The sequence below is a fragment of the Pipra filicauda genome, unplaced genomic scaffold (assembly GCF_003945595.2).
Source record: "Pipra filicauda isolate LSUMZ 115617 unplaced genomic scaffold, ASM394559v2 scaffold1059_size33048_pilon, whole genome shotgun sequence".
In the NCBI taxonomy this organism is placed as follows: domain Eukaryota; kingdom Metazoa; phylum Chordata; class Aves; order Passeriformes; family Pipridae; genus Pipra; species Pipra filicauda.
The window spans coordinates 12,700-31,624 of NW_024103495.1; the positions used below are offsets into that span (position 1 = coordinate 12,700).

The 18,925-nt window shown below is 67.9% G+C and overlaps 1 protein-coding gene across 1 annotated transcript; it reads left to right on the plus strand.

The window, feature by feature from the left end:
- The first annotated feature begins 106 nt into the window (after positions 1-106).
- On the plus strand, positions 107-18,658 carry LOC114004118 (V-type proton ATPase subunit B-like). The gene is made up of 14 exons (XM_039379629.1): positions 107-227; positions 7,770-7,825; positions 9,504-9,602; positions 10,784-10,877; positions 12,613-12,690; positions 13,196-13,335; positions 13,881-13,982; positions 14,072-14,169; positions 14,834-14,957; positions 16,499-16,811; positions 17,381-17,463; positions 17,594-17,698; positions 18,266-18,395; positions 18,481-18,658. The coding sequence occupies exons 1-14, from the start codon at positions 128-130 to the stop codon at positions 18,645-18,647; spliced, it is 1,689 nt and encodes a 562-aa protein (XP_039235563.1). The 5' UTR covers positions 107-127; the 3' UTR covers positions 18,648-18,658.
- Positions 18,659-18,925: the final 267 nt, after the last annotated feature.

The following is an 18,925-nucleotide window of genomic DNA, read 5'->3' on the forward strand; positions in this document are numbered from 1 at the left end:
GGGCGGGGGCCGGGCCGGGGGTACAAAGCCCGGGGCGCTGGCGCGTCCTGCCCGGCCCCGCCGTGACCGTGCCCGTGTCCGTGTCCGTGACCGTGACCGTGACCGTGTCCGTGACCGTGCCCGTGCCATGGCCGCCACCAAGGCACCGGCAGCGGCGGCAGCGCTGGCAGCAGCCCGGGAGCACGGGCTGGCCGTGAGCAGAGACTACAGCAGCAACCCCCGGCTGAGTGAGCGGGGGGCACGGGGGGCACGGGGGGACGGGGGGACGGGGCGGAGAGCGCCGGGGGCGGGCACGGCACCCCTGTGCCCCCGGGCAGGGTGGGCGCCGTGGGTACCCCGGGGCGGCAGGGACGAGTTGGTGACACCGGGCAGAGGTGGGTGGGTGGCACCGGGTCGGGAAGGGATGGGGGTGGCACCGGGACAGGCAGGGGGGACAGGAGTGACACCGGGACAGGCAGGGACGGGGGGGTGACACCGGGGCCGTGTGTGCCTCTCGGGGGGCACAGGGGCTGTGTGGGGCTGTGGGGGTGCCCCCTTCCTAGGCTCCGCACTGCAGGGGCTGGGGAAGTTGTCCCGGCCCCCCGAGGGCTGTGGGGTGTGCGGGGGCTGCGGTGACCCCACAGGGGTGCGGGGGTGCCCCGGGTGTCCCTCTCCCCCGCCCCGACAGGGTGTGGGACCCGCCAAGGTGTCCCTGGGGTGAGCCGCACGTGTCGGGGGGTGGGGACGTGTCCATCGAGGGGTCGTCGGTGTGACACCAGCGGGACTTTGTGTCACACCCGTGGGTGCTCCGTCCGTCCCCGTGTGCCCCCCGTGGCTCCCGGGGAGCTCCTGGGGGTCTGGGGCCTCAGCGCTGGCACCCTCAGCCCCTCACCCTGGGCTGCTCCCCCGTCCCGCCCCGACCCCGGGGAGCCTGGCATGGTGCCCGCCCCACATGGGGGGTGGGTGAGCCCCCCAGCACCCCGTCCCCGACCGCCCGCGGCACCAAGGACGTTTGCTGTGACCTTCGTGCCTTCGCTGCCGGGTCGGGATGGTCGGAGGGAGTTTGGAAGTCACCTCCCAGGATGCCACCCCGCCGGTCCCGAGCCGGGTGGCTCCGGGCTGGCACGGTCCCGGCCGCTCCCTCCCAGCCCGGCCGGCCCTGCCCGGCCCCGCCGTGTTTGGTGTCAACACGGAGCCGGGAGTGGCCACCGGGGGTGACTCGTGTCCCGGTCACCTGGCTGGGCGCCAGCCCTTGGCCCGAGTGTCCCTTCCCAAGGCAAAAATGCTCATTTCCATGTTTATTCCCTCCTGCCGCGTTTCCCCCTCGGGAGCGGGACGGGCAGTGCCGGCTCTGCCAGGCTGGCTCTGCGCAGCCAAACCCGGCCCCCTATCCAGGCTGGCACAAAGTCCTGCCTGCGTGTCGCTGTCACCCGGGTGGGAGGCGTGTGAGGGGCACAGGGTGGGCTCCCTGCCGAGGGAGGGCCGGGAGAGGGCGGTCCCGGCGCCCCAAAATGTGCTGCCAGGTGACGGCAGGGGTGGCACCGGGAGGAGGGACCCCAGCAAGGGGGCAGCTGGGAGAGAACCTGAGGGTGACAGGGGGGTCTGGGGGAGGTATAAAGACACCCCCGAATTTGGGGGAAGGAGCAGGGTGTGGCTGAGGGCAGCTGAGCTCCTCGGGGTGCCACCTGGGCACACTGGGGCAGGTTTGGGTGGGACGGGGGGGTGCTGTGGGTCCGGGCCGAGGTGGGCACCGCCCCTGTGTCGAGGGGGTCTCAGGCGTGTGCCACAGTGCCAGCTTCACATGCCGTGTGTCCCTCAGCCCCACGCGGTGCCCCCCAAGTGTGGGGTTCCAGAGTGGGGTCCCAGAGTGGCACCGGGCATGGAGTGGGGTCAAGCAGTGCCGTGGGCAGCCAGGGTTGGCAGGGACGGCAGGCAGGAGCAGGCAGTGCCCGCAGTGCCCATCCAGAGCCCGCTCTCCCGAGAGACGGCGGAGGAACCGGCAGCCGCTCCCCAGCGCCGCGAATCCATTAGCACGAAGAGCCACTTCTCACCTCCCGGCCTTTGGCTCGACCCAGCGCCGGGAAAAACAGCCCCGGGAGCGATCCCGCTGCCGCTCCCGCACGTGGGCGCGGGGCCCTGCCCGCACGTGCGGACCTGTGCGGGGGGGGGTCCCCGCCTGTCCCCCCCCGTCCCTCCCGCTGCTTCAAACTCAGCGAGAGCAGCCCGGGAGCTGGGCTGGAGAGGGGATGGGGGATGGAGGGAGAGATGCAGGAACGAATAGATGGAGGGACGGAGAGACGGAGGGACGGACAGGTGGAGGGATGGTTTCAGACCTGAGGTTGCTCCCCAAGAGCCTTGGGGGGAGGGGGGGGCCCTGGGAAGCCTGGGGGCTGTGGCAGAGCCCGGGGAGGCCCCGTGGGGAGGTGTGAGCCGCTCCCCCAACTTCCCATTTCCAAATCCCAAAATTGGATTTTTAAATATATAAACCCGGCAGCCGGGTTTATATATTTAAATATATATATATTATATATATATATATTATATAAGGCCCCTGGCAGCAGGAGGCAGCCGGTGGTGGAGAGCTGGGCTCGCTGCTCCCCTCGCCCTCTTGCCAGCTCTGCCAGCCCCCTGCCCCCTTCCCAGTGCTGCAGACGGGAGGGGCGTGGGTGACCTTGGGGCCCCCCACCCTCTGGAGCTGCCGGACCCCTGGGAAGCAGAGCAGGGCTGTTGTCCTCGGCGTGACCACGGGGGCTGGCAGTGCCGTGGGGCTGTGGGGAAGGGGCTGGCGGGGTCCTGGGGGCCGCAGCTGATGGGTCCGTCCATCCATCCATCCATCCATCCATCATCCATCCATCCATCATCCAGCCAGCCATCCCCCCCCGGTCCGTGCCACTGGCACAGGACCCTCTGCCCCACGGCGTGGGGGGATCCCCCAGCCCTCCACCGCTTCTCTTTCCCCTCGGAGCCCCCTCCTCCCGGCTCCCTCAGCCCAGCTGGCCCGGCGCGGGGTCCGCAGCCCCCTCCCCGCCTCCCACGCCCCCAGCCCTGTTTTGTCTGCCGGCAAACGCGGCAGCAAGCCCAGCAATTTATTTCTCCTTTTTTTTTTTTTTTTCCCCTTCCTTGGGCTGCTTGTTTGGTTCACGCTTGGCTGGGGCTGCCTTTCTTTGGCTCCCCTCACATGACGTGCAGGTGTGTATGGGAACCCTCGGCCGCCGGGCCCTAATTAGTGGCATAGAGTGTGACCCCCCGCCGCGCCTTTCACGGGCTCTGCCGGGCTGGGACAGGCCGGTGGGTTTGACAGCGCGGCACAAAGTGACACACGGCACAATGGGCAGGTTGTGGAGGGGGGAAACGGTCACTTAGGGACTGTCGGAAAAGTCCCAGGATGGCCCCGGGGCAGGATGGCGGCTCGGGAGGAGGGGGTGGGGTCGGGCCGAGCGGGATTTTGAGCGCGGAGTTGCCGTCGGGGATGGTGGATTCGTGTCCCGTCCTGGGAACGGGGCCGGGTCACTCCGGACATCAGCATTTTGGTTAAAAACTCAGCATTTACGGAATCCTAAAATCCCAGGCTGGTTTGCGTTAGGAGAGACCTTAAAGCCCCCCGGTGCCACCCCCTGCCATGGCAGGGACCCCTCCCACCGACCGGGTGGATCCAAGCCCCGTCCAACATCCTTCTGATGAAATCCATGGGATAATCCATAGCCCTGCTGAGCCCCCTCTTCATCCCTGTCCTTGCCCCGGGACAGAGGCTTTGGGGCATTTGGGGGCCGTTTCTCTGTCCCATTTCCCGTCTCTGCCCCCGCTGGGTCCCGCTCTGTAATTTGGGATAGGGCCGAGCATCCCTCGCTGCCCTCCTGCTCCAGAGGCCGAGGTGACCCTGCCCTGGGGACAGGACACGGGGAATGGCTTCCCACTGCCAGAGGGCAGGGTTACATGGGACACCGAGAAGGAATTCCTGGCTGGGAGGGTGGGCAGGCCCTGGCACAGGTCACCCAGAGAAGCTGTGGCTGCCCCTGGATCCCCGGGAGTGTCCAAGGCCAGGCTGGAGCCACCTGGGATAGAGAAAGGTGTCCCTGGGGTTGGCACTGGATGGGCTTCCAGGTCCCTTCGACCAAAGCATCCCACGATTCCCTGATCCCAGCGGTCCGTGCCCCCCTCTGGCGCTGGGAAGGAGCCGCGGGCGCACTTTGGAGCCGAGCCCTAAGGCGGGCGCGGCCCGGGGGGGCCGGGGCGGAGGGGCCGGGGCTGGGAGGGCCGGGGGGGGCCGGCGAGGGCAGGGCGGGCGAGCGGGAGCAATTAGCGGCGGGCGGGGCCGTCCGGGCCCTTTGTGCGCGGGCCGTGTCCCCCCCGGCCGCCGCGGTGGGCAGCAGTGCGTGAGCGCGGGGCTAACGGAGATCGCTTCTGACAGGAGCTGTGAATTTGGGGCTGGGGGTGTGCAAAGGCCAGGTTGAAAGACTTTTCTTTTCCCTCGGCCCCTCTCCCCCCGCCCCCGCTCCCCGGCCGGCCGCCGCAGCCCACCCACCCCGCCGGCAATTATGGGAATTGGAGCTTCCCGGGGCTCCCCCGCCGCTGCCTCGGCCCTCCCCCTCCTCTTCCTCATCTTCCTCCTTCTCCTCCTCCTTCTCCTCCTTCACTTTTTCCATACTGGATGGATGGAGGGATGGATGAAAACAGGGATGGATGGATGGGTGGATGGATGGGAGGGATGAATGGGATGGGTGGGTGGGTGGAGGGATGGATGGATGAATGAAAAGATGGATAATTAGATGGCATGGATAGTGGGATGGATAGTTGGGTGGGTGGATGGATGGATGGGCGGATGGGTGGATGGATGGGTGGATGGATGGATGGGTGGATGGATGGGTGGATGGATGGATGGGTGGATGGATGGATGGGTGGATGGATGGATGGGTGGATGGAGGGATGGATGGGTGGGTGGGTGGATGGATGGGTGGATGGATGGATAGATGAACTGATGGATGGATGGATGGATCATCCATCTCTGTGCCACTCGAGAGCTTGGCTGATGATCCAGTGTCACCCCCAGGAGATGCTCCCACAGGCTCCAATGCCCTCTGTGGGAGAAGCCAGCCTGGAGCAGAGGGAGGGAATCCAGGAGGGTCCAGGGGGGCTGGAGACCACCGAGCTCAGGAGAAGGGACAAACCAGTGTCCCTGTCCCACCGGGGTGGCTCCCCAGCCACTGGGGCTGTGGGGGAGGTGTGGGACAGAAAAGGGGCCACCCAACCCTGCCGGGGGGAGCAAGAGAGGGGGCAGAGGAGCTCTGGGAGGGAAGGGAAATAAAAGGTCAAATTGTCACTTTGGGAGTGAAGGAGGCAAAAGTGGGGAGTGGGATCCCGGTGTGCAACCACCCCCCACCCCTCCATCCCCCCCCCGCTGCTGCTGGCTGGGAGACCAGCAGGAACTGGGCATAACTGGGTAATGAGAGAAGGCTAATTAGCTAATTAGCTCCAGATGTGGGTCTGTGAGAACCTCACGAGGCTCAACAAGGCCAAGGGCAGGAGCTCCTGGGCTGGGCCAATCCCAGCACAAATCCAGGCTGGGAAGGGAATGGGTTGGGAGCAGCCCTGAGGGGAAGGACTTGGGGTGCTGGTGGGTGAGAAGCTCCACAGGATCCCGTCCAGAATCCCCCATTCCCTGGGCTGATCCCCCAGCCTGGGCACAGGGCAGGGGGGGATTGTGCCCCTCTGCCCCTGTCTGAGGGGAGACCCCCCTGCAGAGCTGCTCCAGCCCTGGGAACAACAGCACAGGGACGTGGAGCTGCTGGAGAGAGTCCAGAGGAGGCCCCGGAGCTGCTGCCAGGGCTGGAGCCCCTCTGCTCTGGAGCCAGGCTGGGAGAGCTGGGGGGGTTCCCCTGGAGAAGAGAAGGCTCCAGGGAGAGCTGAGAGCCCCTGGCAGGGCCTAAAGGGGCTCCAGGAGAGCTGGAGAGGGACTGGGGACAAGGCAGGGAGGGACAGCACACAGGGAATGGCTTCCCACTGCCAGAGGGCAGGGATAGATGGGATATTGGGAAGGAATTCCTGGCTTTGAGGGTGGGGAGGCCCTGGCACAGGTTGGGCAGGGAAGTTGTGGCTGCCCCTGGATCCCTGGAAGTGTCCAAGGCCAATCTGGGCTGGAACAACCTGGGCTGGTGGAAGGTGTCCCTGCCCGTGGCAGAGGGGGGGACTGGATGGGCTTTCAGGTCCCTCCCCACCCAAACAAGGCTGGAATTCTGTGATCCTCATGCAGGAGTGTGAGGGGTCACTGGCACTGCCAGTTCTGTGCCCTGGCACGGGCTGGGAGAGGGGAGGGGGACCCTGGGGGTGCAGCTGTGCCACGGGGGTGACCCCACACTGCTCTGTGGGTTGTGCAGGGATTGGTGCTCCCCAGACTGTGGCCAGTGGGGAGCAGAGGGGACCCATCCCCTAGGAATGGAGTCCCCGGGGCTGATCCAGCTGGGGACGATGCCAGCAGCACCTCAGGGACAGCGGGGGTGCTGAGGGGCAGGAACCCCCTCCCAGTGCCAGGACACGGCCCCCCCATCCCGGGGCCGGCAGGAGGGGGGTGAGCCCTGCAGCCGGCCCGGCCCCTCCCGTCCCCTCGGGATCACGAGGGAATCACAGCCCGGCGGGAGGAGAGGGGGCAGAGCGATGAAAGGGCCCGGCGGGGTCAGCGAGCCCCGCCCTGCCGGGGCAGGATTTCGGCACTGACACAGCCCGGGATGATCAAGGGCAGCTCAGGGCCGGCTCAGTGCCCCCACACCCACCGGGGCTGAGCCCAATCCCGGCGCTCCCGGCCCTGCTGCCTCTCCCTGGGCTCCCGCACGGCCTCACCCCCTTTGGCACCCTTGTCCTAAATGGCCCGGGTGCCTCCTGCCCCACGGGGGTCCCTGGGGGGCCACACCCCCAGCACCCTCCTGTCCTCACCTGAGTGTCACCCTGGGTGTGTCCCTGGTGCCCCACGGGGTCTCGGGGCAGTGCCCTTTGCATCCCACCAGGATTCTCAAAGGATGGTGGTTTTTAACTAAAAGAGGGGGATTTGGGTGGGATATTGGGGAGAAACTCTTCCCTGTGAGGGCGGGGAGGGCCTGGCTTGGAGCAACCTGGGCTACTGAGAGGAGTCCATGCCCATGGCAGGGGTGGCACTGGGTGACATTTAAAGGTCCCTCCCAGCCCAAGCCAGTGTGTTCCGTGACTCTCTGCAGGGCTGTGCCCGTCTCAGGGGGTCAGGGCTGGGCCTGGGGGTTTTGGGGGGTGAAGGGTCTGTGCCTGGGCTGGGACAGAGGATGTGAGGTGGGTGGGAAAGGCCTGGTGGGATGGAGATGCCCTGCTGGGGCTTGCAGGAGCCACTGGAGTTCCAGCAGGTCACCAGGCTGTGGTGGCACCTTGCCAGGATGGGGTGTCCCAGGGCAGGGAACCTCTCCTGGTGCTGCTGGAGGGGTGAGCCAGGGAAGCTGGGGGACAAGGGGAGGCCTCGCTGCTGGTTGTGGTGACATTCCCAGTGGTGACACCCCTGCCAGGTGTGTGGGAACACCTCCAGGAGGTGACACATCCAGCTGCCACCAGGCACCACGGAGGGACATTCCCGCAGGATGGGCGCTCCAGGTCTCCAGTTCAGCTGCCACTGGTCCCTCGGGCTGGCCCTGGGATAAGGAATGGGACAGCAGGAGGGGGTGGCACTGGAGTGGGATGGATCCCAGGGTTTGGTGCTGCCAGTGCTGGGGTCGGGGTGGGAGCCCCCCCGGGAGCCTCCCCAGCCCCGGGGGCTGACGGTGTGTCCTTCCCTCCCCCAGCCTACAGGACGGTGTGTGGGGTCAATGGGCCACTCGTGGTGCTGGACAACGTGAAGGTAGGACCCTGTCTGGGGGGGTGACAAGGGGACACCTTGGCAATGTCACCTGGGCTGGGCAGGGACCGCCGTGCTCTCCCCCCTGGGCTGGGTTGTCACCCAGGCAGGGAGAGGGCACCGGGGGGAGTTTGTCCCTCATCACCTCTCTCGTGTCCCCTGGGCTGTCCCCTCTGCCCTGTCCCGCATCCCTTCTCCCCAGCCCTCGTCCCCTGGGCCGTTTTCCAGGCTGGTCCCTTGTCACTCGTCTCCTGTCCCCTGGACTGGTCTCCTGTCCCGTCTCTCCTGTCCCCTGTCCCCTGATCCTCTGAGTTGTTCCCTGTCCCCTGTCCCCTCTCCACTGTCCCCTGGGCTGTCCCCTGTCCCCCGGGCTGTCCCTTCCTCTCTGGGGTCCGAGCTCCCTCCTCTGGACGCGGTCGGCAGCAGAGCCCGTGTCCCCGTGTCCCCGTGTCCCCGTGCGATTGTCGTGTCCCCGTGTCCCCGTGCGGGCGGTGTGTGTGCCGGGGGGACGAGTGTACGCTCTGCCCGGGACACTGCGCTCCGGCCCCCGTGTCCTGCCCCCGTGTCCTGCCCCCGTGTCCTGCCCCCGTGTCCTGCCCCCGTGTCCTGCCCGAGCTCGGCCCCTGCCCCCTGTTCTCCTGTGCCCCTTCCCAAAATCCAGCCCTTCTCCTCAGGCTCCGTCCCTTGTCCCCTGCCCAATCTGTGGCCCCTGTCCCTTGTCCCCTGCCCAATCTGTGGCTCCTGTCCCCTGCCCAAGCCCCAGCTCCCTCTGGGACCCTGCTCTGGGTGAGACCACACCACGACCCCCGCTCGGCCCGTGTCCCAGCCCGGGGGGACAACTCGGTGTCACCCTGCCTGTCCCTGCTCCCGGCGCAGGGTCTGGGCTCTCTTGGGTGGGCTCCGGGCACCTGGGGGACCCTCCGAGGGGCTTTGTTGCCCACTGGCTCGTTTCCATGGCCCCTTTCACGCCGAGCCCGGCGGGACGGGAATTAATCAGCTCAGTTAAAGAGCCAGCCCGTGGCGGGGGTTTCCTCGGCTTTGTCGTCCTTTATCCAAAGGTCTTTCCAGAAGAATTAAAGTCCAAAGTTCACAGGGCCGGAGGCAGCCCCGGTGGTGGCTGGGAGTGAGGAGGAGGAGGAAGAGGAGAGCCCGGAGCGTGCTGGGCAGGCAGGGCTGGGCAGGGGAGAGACCCTTTGGACGTTGTCCCCAGAGCAGGACGTGTCCCCTCAGCCAAAGGGCGGCAGAAAAGTCCCCTCCATCTGCCCCGGGAGGGTTGGGGAGGGTGGGTGGTGTCCCCTGGGGTGCCGAGTCCCACTCGTCCCCGTGGCCAGTGCGAGGTGGCACCTTGGTGGCCCTGTCCGTGCCTGGCAGGGACTGTGTGGATTGGCTGTACCGGGACTGTCCCCGTTATTGGGGAACATTGCCCAGTGTTGTGGAAACCGAGGCAGGAGCGGGGCAGAGCCCGGAGCGGCTCCAGGACGGGGCAGGGACAGGCAGCACCTTCCCCCGGCCCCCCACCGCTGTCCCGTGTCCCCCCTCAGTGCGCGGTGGCCTCAGGGAGCACAAACCCGCCCCTCAGGAGGGGAAATGGGGCGGCCTGGCAGGGCTGGGGGGGCAGGGGCGGGCTGGGGGGGCACAGAGGAGCCCCCCGCCCCAACTCCCCCCGGCCCTGTCCCCGCAGTTCGCCCAGTACGCCGAGATCGTGAACTTCACGCTGCCCAACGGCAGCACCCGCAGCGGGCAGGTGCTGGAGGTGATGGGCTCCAAAGCCATCGTCCAGGTGAGCCCCGCGGGACGCGGGGACACGCGGCACCGCACGGCCCGGGAGTGTGCTCGGGGGCGTGTCCCGGGGCTCTGTCCCGGTCTCTGTCCCGATGCTCTGTCCCAGGGATCTGTCCCGAGGCTCTGTCCCCCTCCAGCGGTGGCTGCCGCGTCCTTGTCCCAGCGCTGTCGGGCTGTCCAGGCCCGCTGTCCTGGCACACACGGTGTCCCGGGATGAGCAGTGCCCTGGGACGGGCCGTGTCCTGGAGTGGGCGATGTCCCGGTACAGGTGCCCGGGGACAGGTGATATCCCGGGACAGGCAGGGGGCTCCCGGGATATGTGTTGTCCCGGACTGTCAGTGTCCTGGGACAGGTGTTGTCCCCATCCCTTATCCCCACGTCCCCCACACCAACCTCCCCCTCCATCCCAGCAGGAAGACCCGGGACCCCCCTGCCAAGCCCCCCCCAGCGGGGCCCCGACTGGGACGGGCGGTGGTTTCCGGGGTGTCCCCAGTCCGGGGCACTGGGGGGGTTCCCTGGGAGCTCTGGGACTGTTTGGGGTCATCCTGCCTAATTACGCCGGATCCCCCCTAAACCAGCCCCCCCCAGGGCTCGGGGGGGCTGCGCAGCTGCCCAAAATCACTCCTCTAATGGCACCTGCGTCTCTGTGATGCCCTTTTAATCCTATTAGGGAGTCAGGCTCGGGGGGAAAGGGGGGGAAATAGGGATAAAAGGGAAGAAAATGAGCTTTTCGCAGACCCGGCGTTGTTGGGGGTGACCCGCAGCACCTGCGGCCCCGCGGGGGGCTGCGGCCATCGCCCCCCCTCAGGCCTGTCGGTGTCCCCCGGCCCCCCCTCCCGGGGGCCACCCGGCTCCAATTAAAGCAGCGATTTGGAGGTTAATTAATACAAATGATGTCAAATATTACACTGATCAAACAAAAAGCCTTTGGCTTCCCCGCCCTGCCGTGGGCGCTGCAAAAGGGAGCGGGATCCCCCCCGCCTCGGGGTTCCCCCTCCCCAAAGCCCCTCAGGAGGGGGTTTTCTTACCCCCGAGGGCTCCCCCCCCCCCTCTTTTGTCTCTCCTCCCTGGGGGGTTTTCGGGTGAGCGCGGATCACATCCCCCCGCACCCCCCTCCCCTCCCTGTCCATTAATCCCCACTAATTGCCCCCCCCGCCCGCTGCCCCGGGGTCTCTGCAGGTGTTTGAGGGAACATCTGGGATCGACGCCAAGCAAACCTCCTGCGAGTTCACGGGGGACATCCTGCGCACCCCCGTGTCCGAGGACATGCTGGGTAAGCCCCGCCCGTGGCTGAGCCCAGACACAGCTCGGGGCGTGGGTGGGGGGTAACACGGGAGGGGCACTTTGGGGATGTTGGGGGGGGGGGCTTCAGCTCTGGGGATGAGCACGTGACCCTCCCATCCCTGGAAGTGTCCAAGGCCAGGCTGGACGGGGCTTGGAGCAACCTGGGACAGTGGGAGGTGTCCCTGCCCGTGGCAGGGGTGGCACTGGGTGGGATTTAAGGTCCCTTCCCACCCAAACCGGTCTGGGATTCATTATGGCCGAGTGTGAACCCCCCTCTATCCCCACAGACCCCCTGCACGGCTGGGTACCGGCAGCCCCCCCTGGGCCCCCCCAGCCTCGCCCGGGGGTGTTCAACCCCCTCCATCCACCCCCAAGCCCCGTTAGAGGTTCCTGAGTGTCCCCCAGCGCCAGAGGGGTCACGGCCGGTGACGGGGGTCACTCGGGGTCGCGGGGGGGGGGACCCTGGGCTCCGGTGCCGCTCCGTGGTCGGGGGCCGCGTGTCTGCCGCGATCTCCATCCCGCCGTGGACGGATCGCGGTGCCCGGGGCTCGGCAGCGCCCGCGCCCCGCCGCAAAGGGCAGCGCAAAGGGCACGTGTCGAGCGCGGTTCGGCTGCCAGCGGTGACGGCCGGGCACGGGGAGGGACCTGCTCCGCTTCCCCCGGCCGGGGACCCTCACTCTGCCCCAGCCAGGGACCCCTTCTCCCGCAGCCGGGGTCCGTCTGTCCCCGTGCAGGGTCGGCCAGCGCGTCCCCCCAGCGCTCCCGCAGTGCCGCCCCTCAGCCCTGGCCGGGGTCCCCCCTCCCTGGCCGGGGTCCCCCCTCCCTGGCCGGTCCCCCCTCCCCGGCTGGTCCCCGCGCGGGCTCGGGGCCGGGGCCGCGGCTCTGCCGTGCCCGCTGACCTTTCATGCTCCGCGCTCGGCGCCCCGGCCCTGCCATCACCCTGATCCGCTCTGACACCCGTGACGTGTCCCCGGCCCTGGCGGGGACCGGCAGAACGTCCCGTGGGGCGGCAGCGGGGTGGGGGGAGCCGGGGGGGCGGCGTGTGGGCGCAGCGGCTTCGTGGCGATCGATGCCGCGGCTCCGAGCCGGTCGATGAGGCTGAGAGGGAGCGGTGATGCCGTGTGACCCCCCCTCGGGCAGGCTGGGGGGGTCTCGGTGTCACCCCCCCGCCCAGGAGCGGGGGACCCCAAGGGGGAGGTGATGGGGTGGCTGGGGACATGGGAAGGGGGTCCCCTGGCTCTCGTCCCCATGGGCCGGCACCTTCCTGCCACGAGAGCTGAGGTGTCACCCAGCCCCCGGGTGACACCGCCCACCCCCCGCGGTGACACGGGCACGCCTCGTTCCCTGGGATGGGGTCTGGGGGTGCCCACAGCCCCCCTGGTGCCAATTCCTCTGCTCCCCACCCACAGCGCCCCAGCACCGGTACCGGTGTCCCCTCTGGGCACCCCAGGGGTGTCCTGTGGGAGCGCTGGGGACCGGGATGGGGATGGGGACCGGGATGGGGATCGGGATCGGAATGGGGACCGGGATGGGGATCGGGATGGGGACCGGGATCAGGATGGGGACCGGGATGGGGATGGGGACCGGGACCGGGATGGGGATGGGGATCGGGATCGGGATGGGGACCCTGCCCCACGCCCACGGGCTGGCAGGTGCCCCCCGGCAGCCTCCCCCCCACCCCGGCTGGTGGCCCAGGGCAGGGACGAGCCCCTCTGTCCTTGTAGGTCGGGTGTTCAACGGCTCGGCCAAACCCATCGACAGCGGCCCCCCGGTGATGGCCGAGGACTTCCTGGACATCAACGGTGACGGCTCCGGCCCCGCGGGGCTGCCCCGGCCGGCCCTGGGAATGCGGGAGGGACTCGGGGACAGCCTGGCACGGGGGTAGCGCTGGTGGTCAGAGCAGCCCCGTGGTGCCACCCCATCCCTCCGTCCGTCCGTCCATCCCTCCATCCGTCCGTCCATCCTTCCACCTCTCCCTCCATCCCTCCATCCCCCCCACGGGGGTGCCCCGGGGGGGTTCGGGTGCCAGAGCAGTGCCTGTCCCACCCCAGGGCTGGGGATGCTGCCCCAGGAGCTGCTCCCTCCTTATCTCCAGAATTTGTTCCCTAATTTTTGGCACCAACGGGGGCAAACGAGGCCGCCCCACCCCCGGGAGTGTCCAGGGCCGTGTCGGACGGGGCTTGGAGCAAGGCGGGCTGGTGGAAGGTGTCCCTGGGTGGAACTGGGTGGGCTTTAAGGTCCCTTCCAACCGGCCCCATTCCATGACTCCTCCTTTCCGGGGTGCCCCCCGTCCCTGTCCCGCTCCAGGCCAGCCCATCAACCCCCACGGGCGCATCTACCCCGAGGAGATGATCCAGACCGGGATCTCGCCCATCGACGTCATGAACAGCATCGCCCGCGGGCAGAAGATCCCCATCTTCTCCGCTGCCGGGCTGCCCCACAACGAGGTGGGGGCCCGGGGGGGCACGGGGGGAGCAGGAGGGATCTGGGGGGCTGGAGCCTCTCTCCTGTCCCGGGGGAGCCCCGGCAGCTCGTGCCTCGGTCTCCCCCCGACACAGCGAGGGGGGAGCAAACCCTGAGTGCCAAGAGCTGGGGGGGAAGGGGGTCTGGGCTGATGTGGGGGCTCAGACCGGGCTGGGGGGCTGCAGAGCACCCCAGATCCCCGCGGAGGCGGCCGTGACACGGGGGCAGAGCAGGAGGGGCTGGAAGTGCCGGAGGGGGTGGGATGGGATGGAAACAGCTGGGGGGTGACAGCAAAGGGTGACCACGGGCACGGCACGATGGTGTCACAGGGAGGGGGACACCCCGCTGCCCCTCGGGTGTGGTGGGCACCCCCGTGGGCTGGGCCGGCAGCTGGGGGTGCTGGTGCCCTCCTGGGGTGCCCTCTCCTGTCTCCGTGCCCTGTCCCCGCTGCCAGGGGCCGTGTCCCGGTCCCGGTCGGGCCGTGTCCCCTCCGGGGGCTCCGCGCTGCCCTCCCCTCTGTCCCCCCCAGATCGCGGCACAGATCTGCCGCCAGGCGGGGCTGGTGAAGAAGTCCAAGGACGTGGTGGATTACCACGAGGACAACTTCGCCATCGTCTTCGCCGCCATGGGGGTGAGTGGGGACAGCCCGGGCACAGCCGCGGCTCTGCCCCCCCGGCGCGGTGTCCCCGGCCCCGCTGAGCGCTGTCCCCCCCCGGGCAGGTGAACATGGAGACCGCCCGCTTCTTCAAGTCGGACTTTGAGGAGAACGGCTCCATGGAGAACGTGTGCCTGTTCCTCAACCTGGCCAACGACCCCACGTGAGACACTCCCCTGGCTCCGGCACCCGCTCCTCCTCCTCCTTCCTCCTTCTCCTTTTCCTTCCTCCTTCTCCTCTTCCTTCTCCCTCCTCCTTTCTCCTCTTTTTTCCTTCTCCTTCTCCCTTTTCCCTCCTCCTTCTTTCTTATTCTTTCTCCTTCCTTTTCCTTTTTCCTTCTTCTTCTCCCTCCTCCTCCTCCTCCTTCCTCCTTCTCTTTCTCCTTCTCCCTCCTCCCTCTTTCTCCTTTTCCTTCTCCCTCCTCCCTCTTTCTCCTTCTCCTTTTCCTCCTCCCTCTTTCTCCTTCTTTTCTTCTCCATTTTCCTCCATTTTCTTTCTCCTTCTCTCTTCCCCTTGGCCTTTCTCCTCTTTCTCCTCTCTCCTTTCTCCCTCTCCTTTTCCTTTTCCCTTTCCCTTTCCTCTTTCCTCTCCTTTCTCCCTCTCCTCTCCCTCCCCCTCTCCCCCCACGAGGCCCTGCCCACTCTCAGGTGGGTCGGGGGGGCTATTCTGGGACCCCAAAGCCGCGGGTCCCCCCCGGGGAGCCAGCCCTGCCCCGAGCAGCAGCGGGGGCTGCAGAAGCAGGGAGACCCCCCTCCTGCCCTCCCGGCCCCCCCAGACCTGCTCTGCGGGGCTGACCGTGCCCCGGGGGTGCCCCCCGTGCCCGGCAGGATCGAGAGGATCATCACCCCCCGGCTGGCGCTCACCACGGCCGAGTTCCTGGCCTACCAGTGCGAGAAGCACGTGCTGGTGATCCTGACCGACATGAGCTCCTACGCCGAGGCCCTGCGGGAGGTCAGCGGGGACTGTCCCCATACCCCGGGTCCTGTCCCCATCCCCTGGGTCTGTCCCCATCCCCTGGGTCCTGTCCCCGTCCCCTGGGTCTGCCCCGTGCCCTGGGTCTGTCCCCGTGCCCTGGGTCCTGTCCCCGTGCCCTGGGTCCTGTCCCCATGCCCTGGGTCCTGTCCCTGTCCCCTGGGTCCTGTCCCCGTGCCCTGGGTCCTGTCCCCGTGATCTGGGTCCTGTCCCCGTGCCCCGGGTCCTGTCCCCGTGCCCTGGGTCTGTCCCCATCCCCTGGGTCCTGTCCCCGTGCCCTGGGTCCTGTCCCCGTGCCCTGGGTCCTGTCCCGTGCCCTGGGTCCTGTCCCCGTGCCCTGGGTCCTGTCCCCGTGCCCTGGGTCCTCCCCGGCTGGCAGGGGATGGGGACTGGCCTGTTGGGGTGCCTGGGGTGCCCAGGGGACTCGGGCTGCTCGGGGTGCCCAAGTAATTGGGGTGCTTGGGCTACCTGGAGTCCCCGGGGTGTTTGGGGTGCCCGCGGTGCTTGGGGTGCTCAGAGTGCCCAGGAAACCTGGGGCACCTGGGGTACCTGGGGTTCTTACGGTGCCTGGGGAGTTTGGGGTACTCAGGGTGCCCGGGACACCAGTGGTGCCAAGGGTACTTGGGGTGCCTGGGGTGTTTGGGGTGCTTGGGCTTCCCAGGGTTCTTGGGGTGTTTGGGGTGCTTGGGGTGCCCAGGACACGTGGGGTGCCCAGGAGTTTTGGGGTGTTTGGGGTGCCCAGGACACGTGGGGTGCCCAGGAGTTTTGGGGTGTTTGGGGTGCCTGGGATGTCTGGGATGCCTGGGACACTTGGGGTGACTGGAGTGCTTGGGGTGCCCAGCACACCTGAGGTGCCCAGGGGATTTTGGGGTGCCGGGGGTGCTCAGGGTATCCAGAGTGCTGGGAGTGCCTGGGGTGCCCAGGACATTTGGGGTTCTTGGGGTGTTTGGGATGCTCAGAGTGCCCAGGACACGTGGGGTGCCCAGGGTTCTTGGGATGCCCAAGATACCTGGGGTTTCCAGGTCTCTTAGGGTGTTTGGGATGCTCAGGGGTGCCCAGGACACGTGGGGTTCCCAGGGTTCTTGGGGTCCTCAGGACACGTGGGGTTCCCAGGGTTCTTGGAGTGCCCAGGACACGTGGGGTTCCCAGGGCTCTTGGAGTGCCCAGGACACGTGGGGTTCCCAGGGCTCTTGGGGTGCCCAGGACACGTGGGGTTCCCAGGGTTCTTGGGGTGCCCAGGACATGTGGGGTTCCCAGGGTTCTTGGGGTGCCCAGGACATGTGGGGTTCCCAGGGTTCTTGGAGTGCCCAGGACATGTGGGGTTCCCAGGGCTCTTGGAGTGCCCAGGACATGTGGGGTTCCCAGGGTTCTTGGGGTGCCCAGGACACGTGGGGTTCCCAGGGCTCTTGGGGTGCTCGGGGTGCTCAGGTTGCTGGGGGTGCCCGGGGCGCTTGTGGCACTGGTGTCCCCCGGTGCTCTCAGGGTTTTTGGGGTGCTGGAGCCCCCCCAGCCCAGAACAGATACAAAAAGGGCACCCCCTGCACAAAAGTGTCGGGCCGGCCCGGGAGTATGAGTGGTCCCGAGGGGGCCGAGGCGGGGGCTGTGCCGGGGGAGCCCGGGTGGCGAAGGCAGAGGAAGGTAGGATACAGAGAAGGGCGGGTGGACACGGAGAAAAGAAGGAAGAGGTGGAAGAGTATGCGCGAGGAGAGAGGAAAGACAGTCTACAAGACAGAGCCCGTGGCAGGAGGATAAACGGGAGCGAGCGGGCGGGGCGGGTGGAGGGCAGGAACGGCTCCATCACCCAGATCCCCATCCTCACCATGCCCAACGACGGTCAGCGGGGCACGGGGGGCACCGGGGACGCGGGGGGACTCTGGGGACACGGGGGGCACTCTGGGGACACGGGGGGCACTCTGGGGATGCGGGGGACACTCTGGGGACACGGGGGGCACACGGGGGGCACTCTGGGGACGTGGTGGGGCCGGGCCTGCCCCGCGCCGGGACACCACAGGGCTGGGAAATGCCGGATTGTTCGAACCCGGTTTTGGGGGGCTCCCAGGGTGGTGAAGCCCTGGGTGCTCGCTGGGGTGCTTTGGGGTTATTGTCCCCCCCAAATCATCCCTCTGGGCCCCCCCAGCGGGAGAAGGGTGTCAGCCAAAGGGTGGGGTTGGGGGACATGGGGAGCACCCACGGGTGCCCCAGAGGGGGCACAAACCAACCAAGCCACCCTTCATCAGTTCCCCTTGTGGTGCCCAGCTCCTGGGCAGGGGGGTGACACCGAGACCCCCCACAGCAGCCCCATGGGGGCCGTGCTGCCCCTGTGACCCCCGACATGGGGCACGGCCGTGTCCCGAGCAGCCACACCCCCGGGGGGGGCTCACAGCACCCTGGTTCCCCCCCAGACATCACCCACCCCATCCCCGACCTGACGGGGTTCATCACCGAGGGGCAGATCTACGTGGACCGGCAGCTCCACAACCGGCAGGTTCGTTCCCGAGCCCCGTCCAGGGTGGGACTGGGGGCCCGGAGACCACCCCGGAGCACCGGGATGGGGGTGGCCAGGGCAGGAGGTGGGTGCTGGACGGGTGCACACGGGGGTCCCTCTCGCCCTGCAGATCTACCCCCCCATCAACGTCCTGCCGTCCCTGTCCCGGCTGATGAAATCGGCCATCGGGGAGGGAATGACCAGGAAGGACCACGGGGACGTCTCCAACCAGCTGGTGAGGGCTGGGGGGCACTGAGGGGGGTGGTTTGTCCCTTCAGAACCCTCTCCCCTGTCTGGGGGGGCTCAGGTGAGACCCCCCTGCAGAGCTGCTCCAGCCCTGGGAACAACAGCACAGGGACGTGGAGCTGCTGGAGAGAGTCCAGAGGAGGCCCCGGAGCTGCTGCCAGGGCTGGAGCCCCTCTGCTCTGGAGCCAGGCTGGGAGAGCTGGGGGGGTTCCCCTGGAGAAGAGAAGGCTCCAGGGAGAGCTGAGAGCCCCTGGCAGGGCCTGAAAGGGCTCCAGGAGAGCTGGAGAGGGACTGGGGACAAGGCAGGGAGGGACAGCACACAGGGAATGGCTTCTAAATGGAAGAGGGGAGATTCAAATGGGATATTGGGAAGGAATCCTGCCCTGTGAGGGAAGACCCTGGCCCAGGTTGGTCAGAGAAGCTGTGGCTGCCCCATCCCTGGAAGTGTCCAAGGCCAACCTGGGCTGGTGGAAGGTGTCCCTGGGTGTCCCTGGGTGTCCCTGGGTGGGCTCTGAGGCCCCTCCCAGGCCCCCCCATTGCCATGTGGCTCTCCCAGTACGCCTGCTACGCCATCGGGAAGGACGTGCAGGCCATGAAGGCGGTGGTGGGGGAGGAGGCTCTGTCTGCCGACGACCTGCTGTACCTGGAGTTCCTGCACAAGTTCGAGAAGCAGTTCATCTCCCAGGGTGAGCGGGGGGCCCCACACGGGGGGCTGGGGGCTGGGACTGCCCCCCGGCACCCCCCGGCTCCTGCACCGCCCTCCCCTGCCAGGCCCCTACGAGAACCGGAGCATCTTCGAGTCCCTGGACCTGGGCTGGCAGCTCCTGCGCATCTTCCCCAAGCAGCTGCTGAAGCGGATCCCGGAGAGCATCCTGGCCGAGTTCTACCCCCGCGAGGCCAAGGCGCCCGAGCAGGGCCCGGCGGGCACGGCCCTGTGACCCCCCGGATCCCCACGGACCACCCGGGGGCCCCCGGGGGGGCTGCCTGGGCCGGGCTGCCGGGAGGGCACCGAGGGTGTCCCGGGGCCGGGAGGAACCTCCTTTCCTTGGGAAATAAAGTGCTGTGGTACCAACCCCCTGTGCTCTGCTGCTCCTGCTCTGGCCCTGCCCTTCCCACCCCAGGGACCCCTGGAGACCCCTGGAGATCCCTAGAGACCCCGGGGTGCTCTGTGGAGCAGTGGCCCCTGCCCAGTCCACGCTGCCCAATACAGGCAGGG

Coding starts and splice junctions, on each gene's coding strand:
- LOC114004118 (XM_039379629.1), top strand. CDS start 128: ATGGCCGCCACCAAGGCACCGGCAGCGGCGGCAGCGCTGGCAGCAGCC. Junction 14,170..14,833: donor AACCTGGCCAACGACCCCAC/GTGAGACACTCC, acceptor CGTGCCCGGCAG/GATCGAGAGGATCATCACCC. Junction 18,396..18,480: donor GAAGCAGTTCATCTCCCAGG/GTGAGCGGGGGG, acceptor CTCCCCTGCCAG/GCCCCTACGAGAACCGGAGC.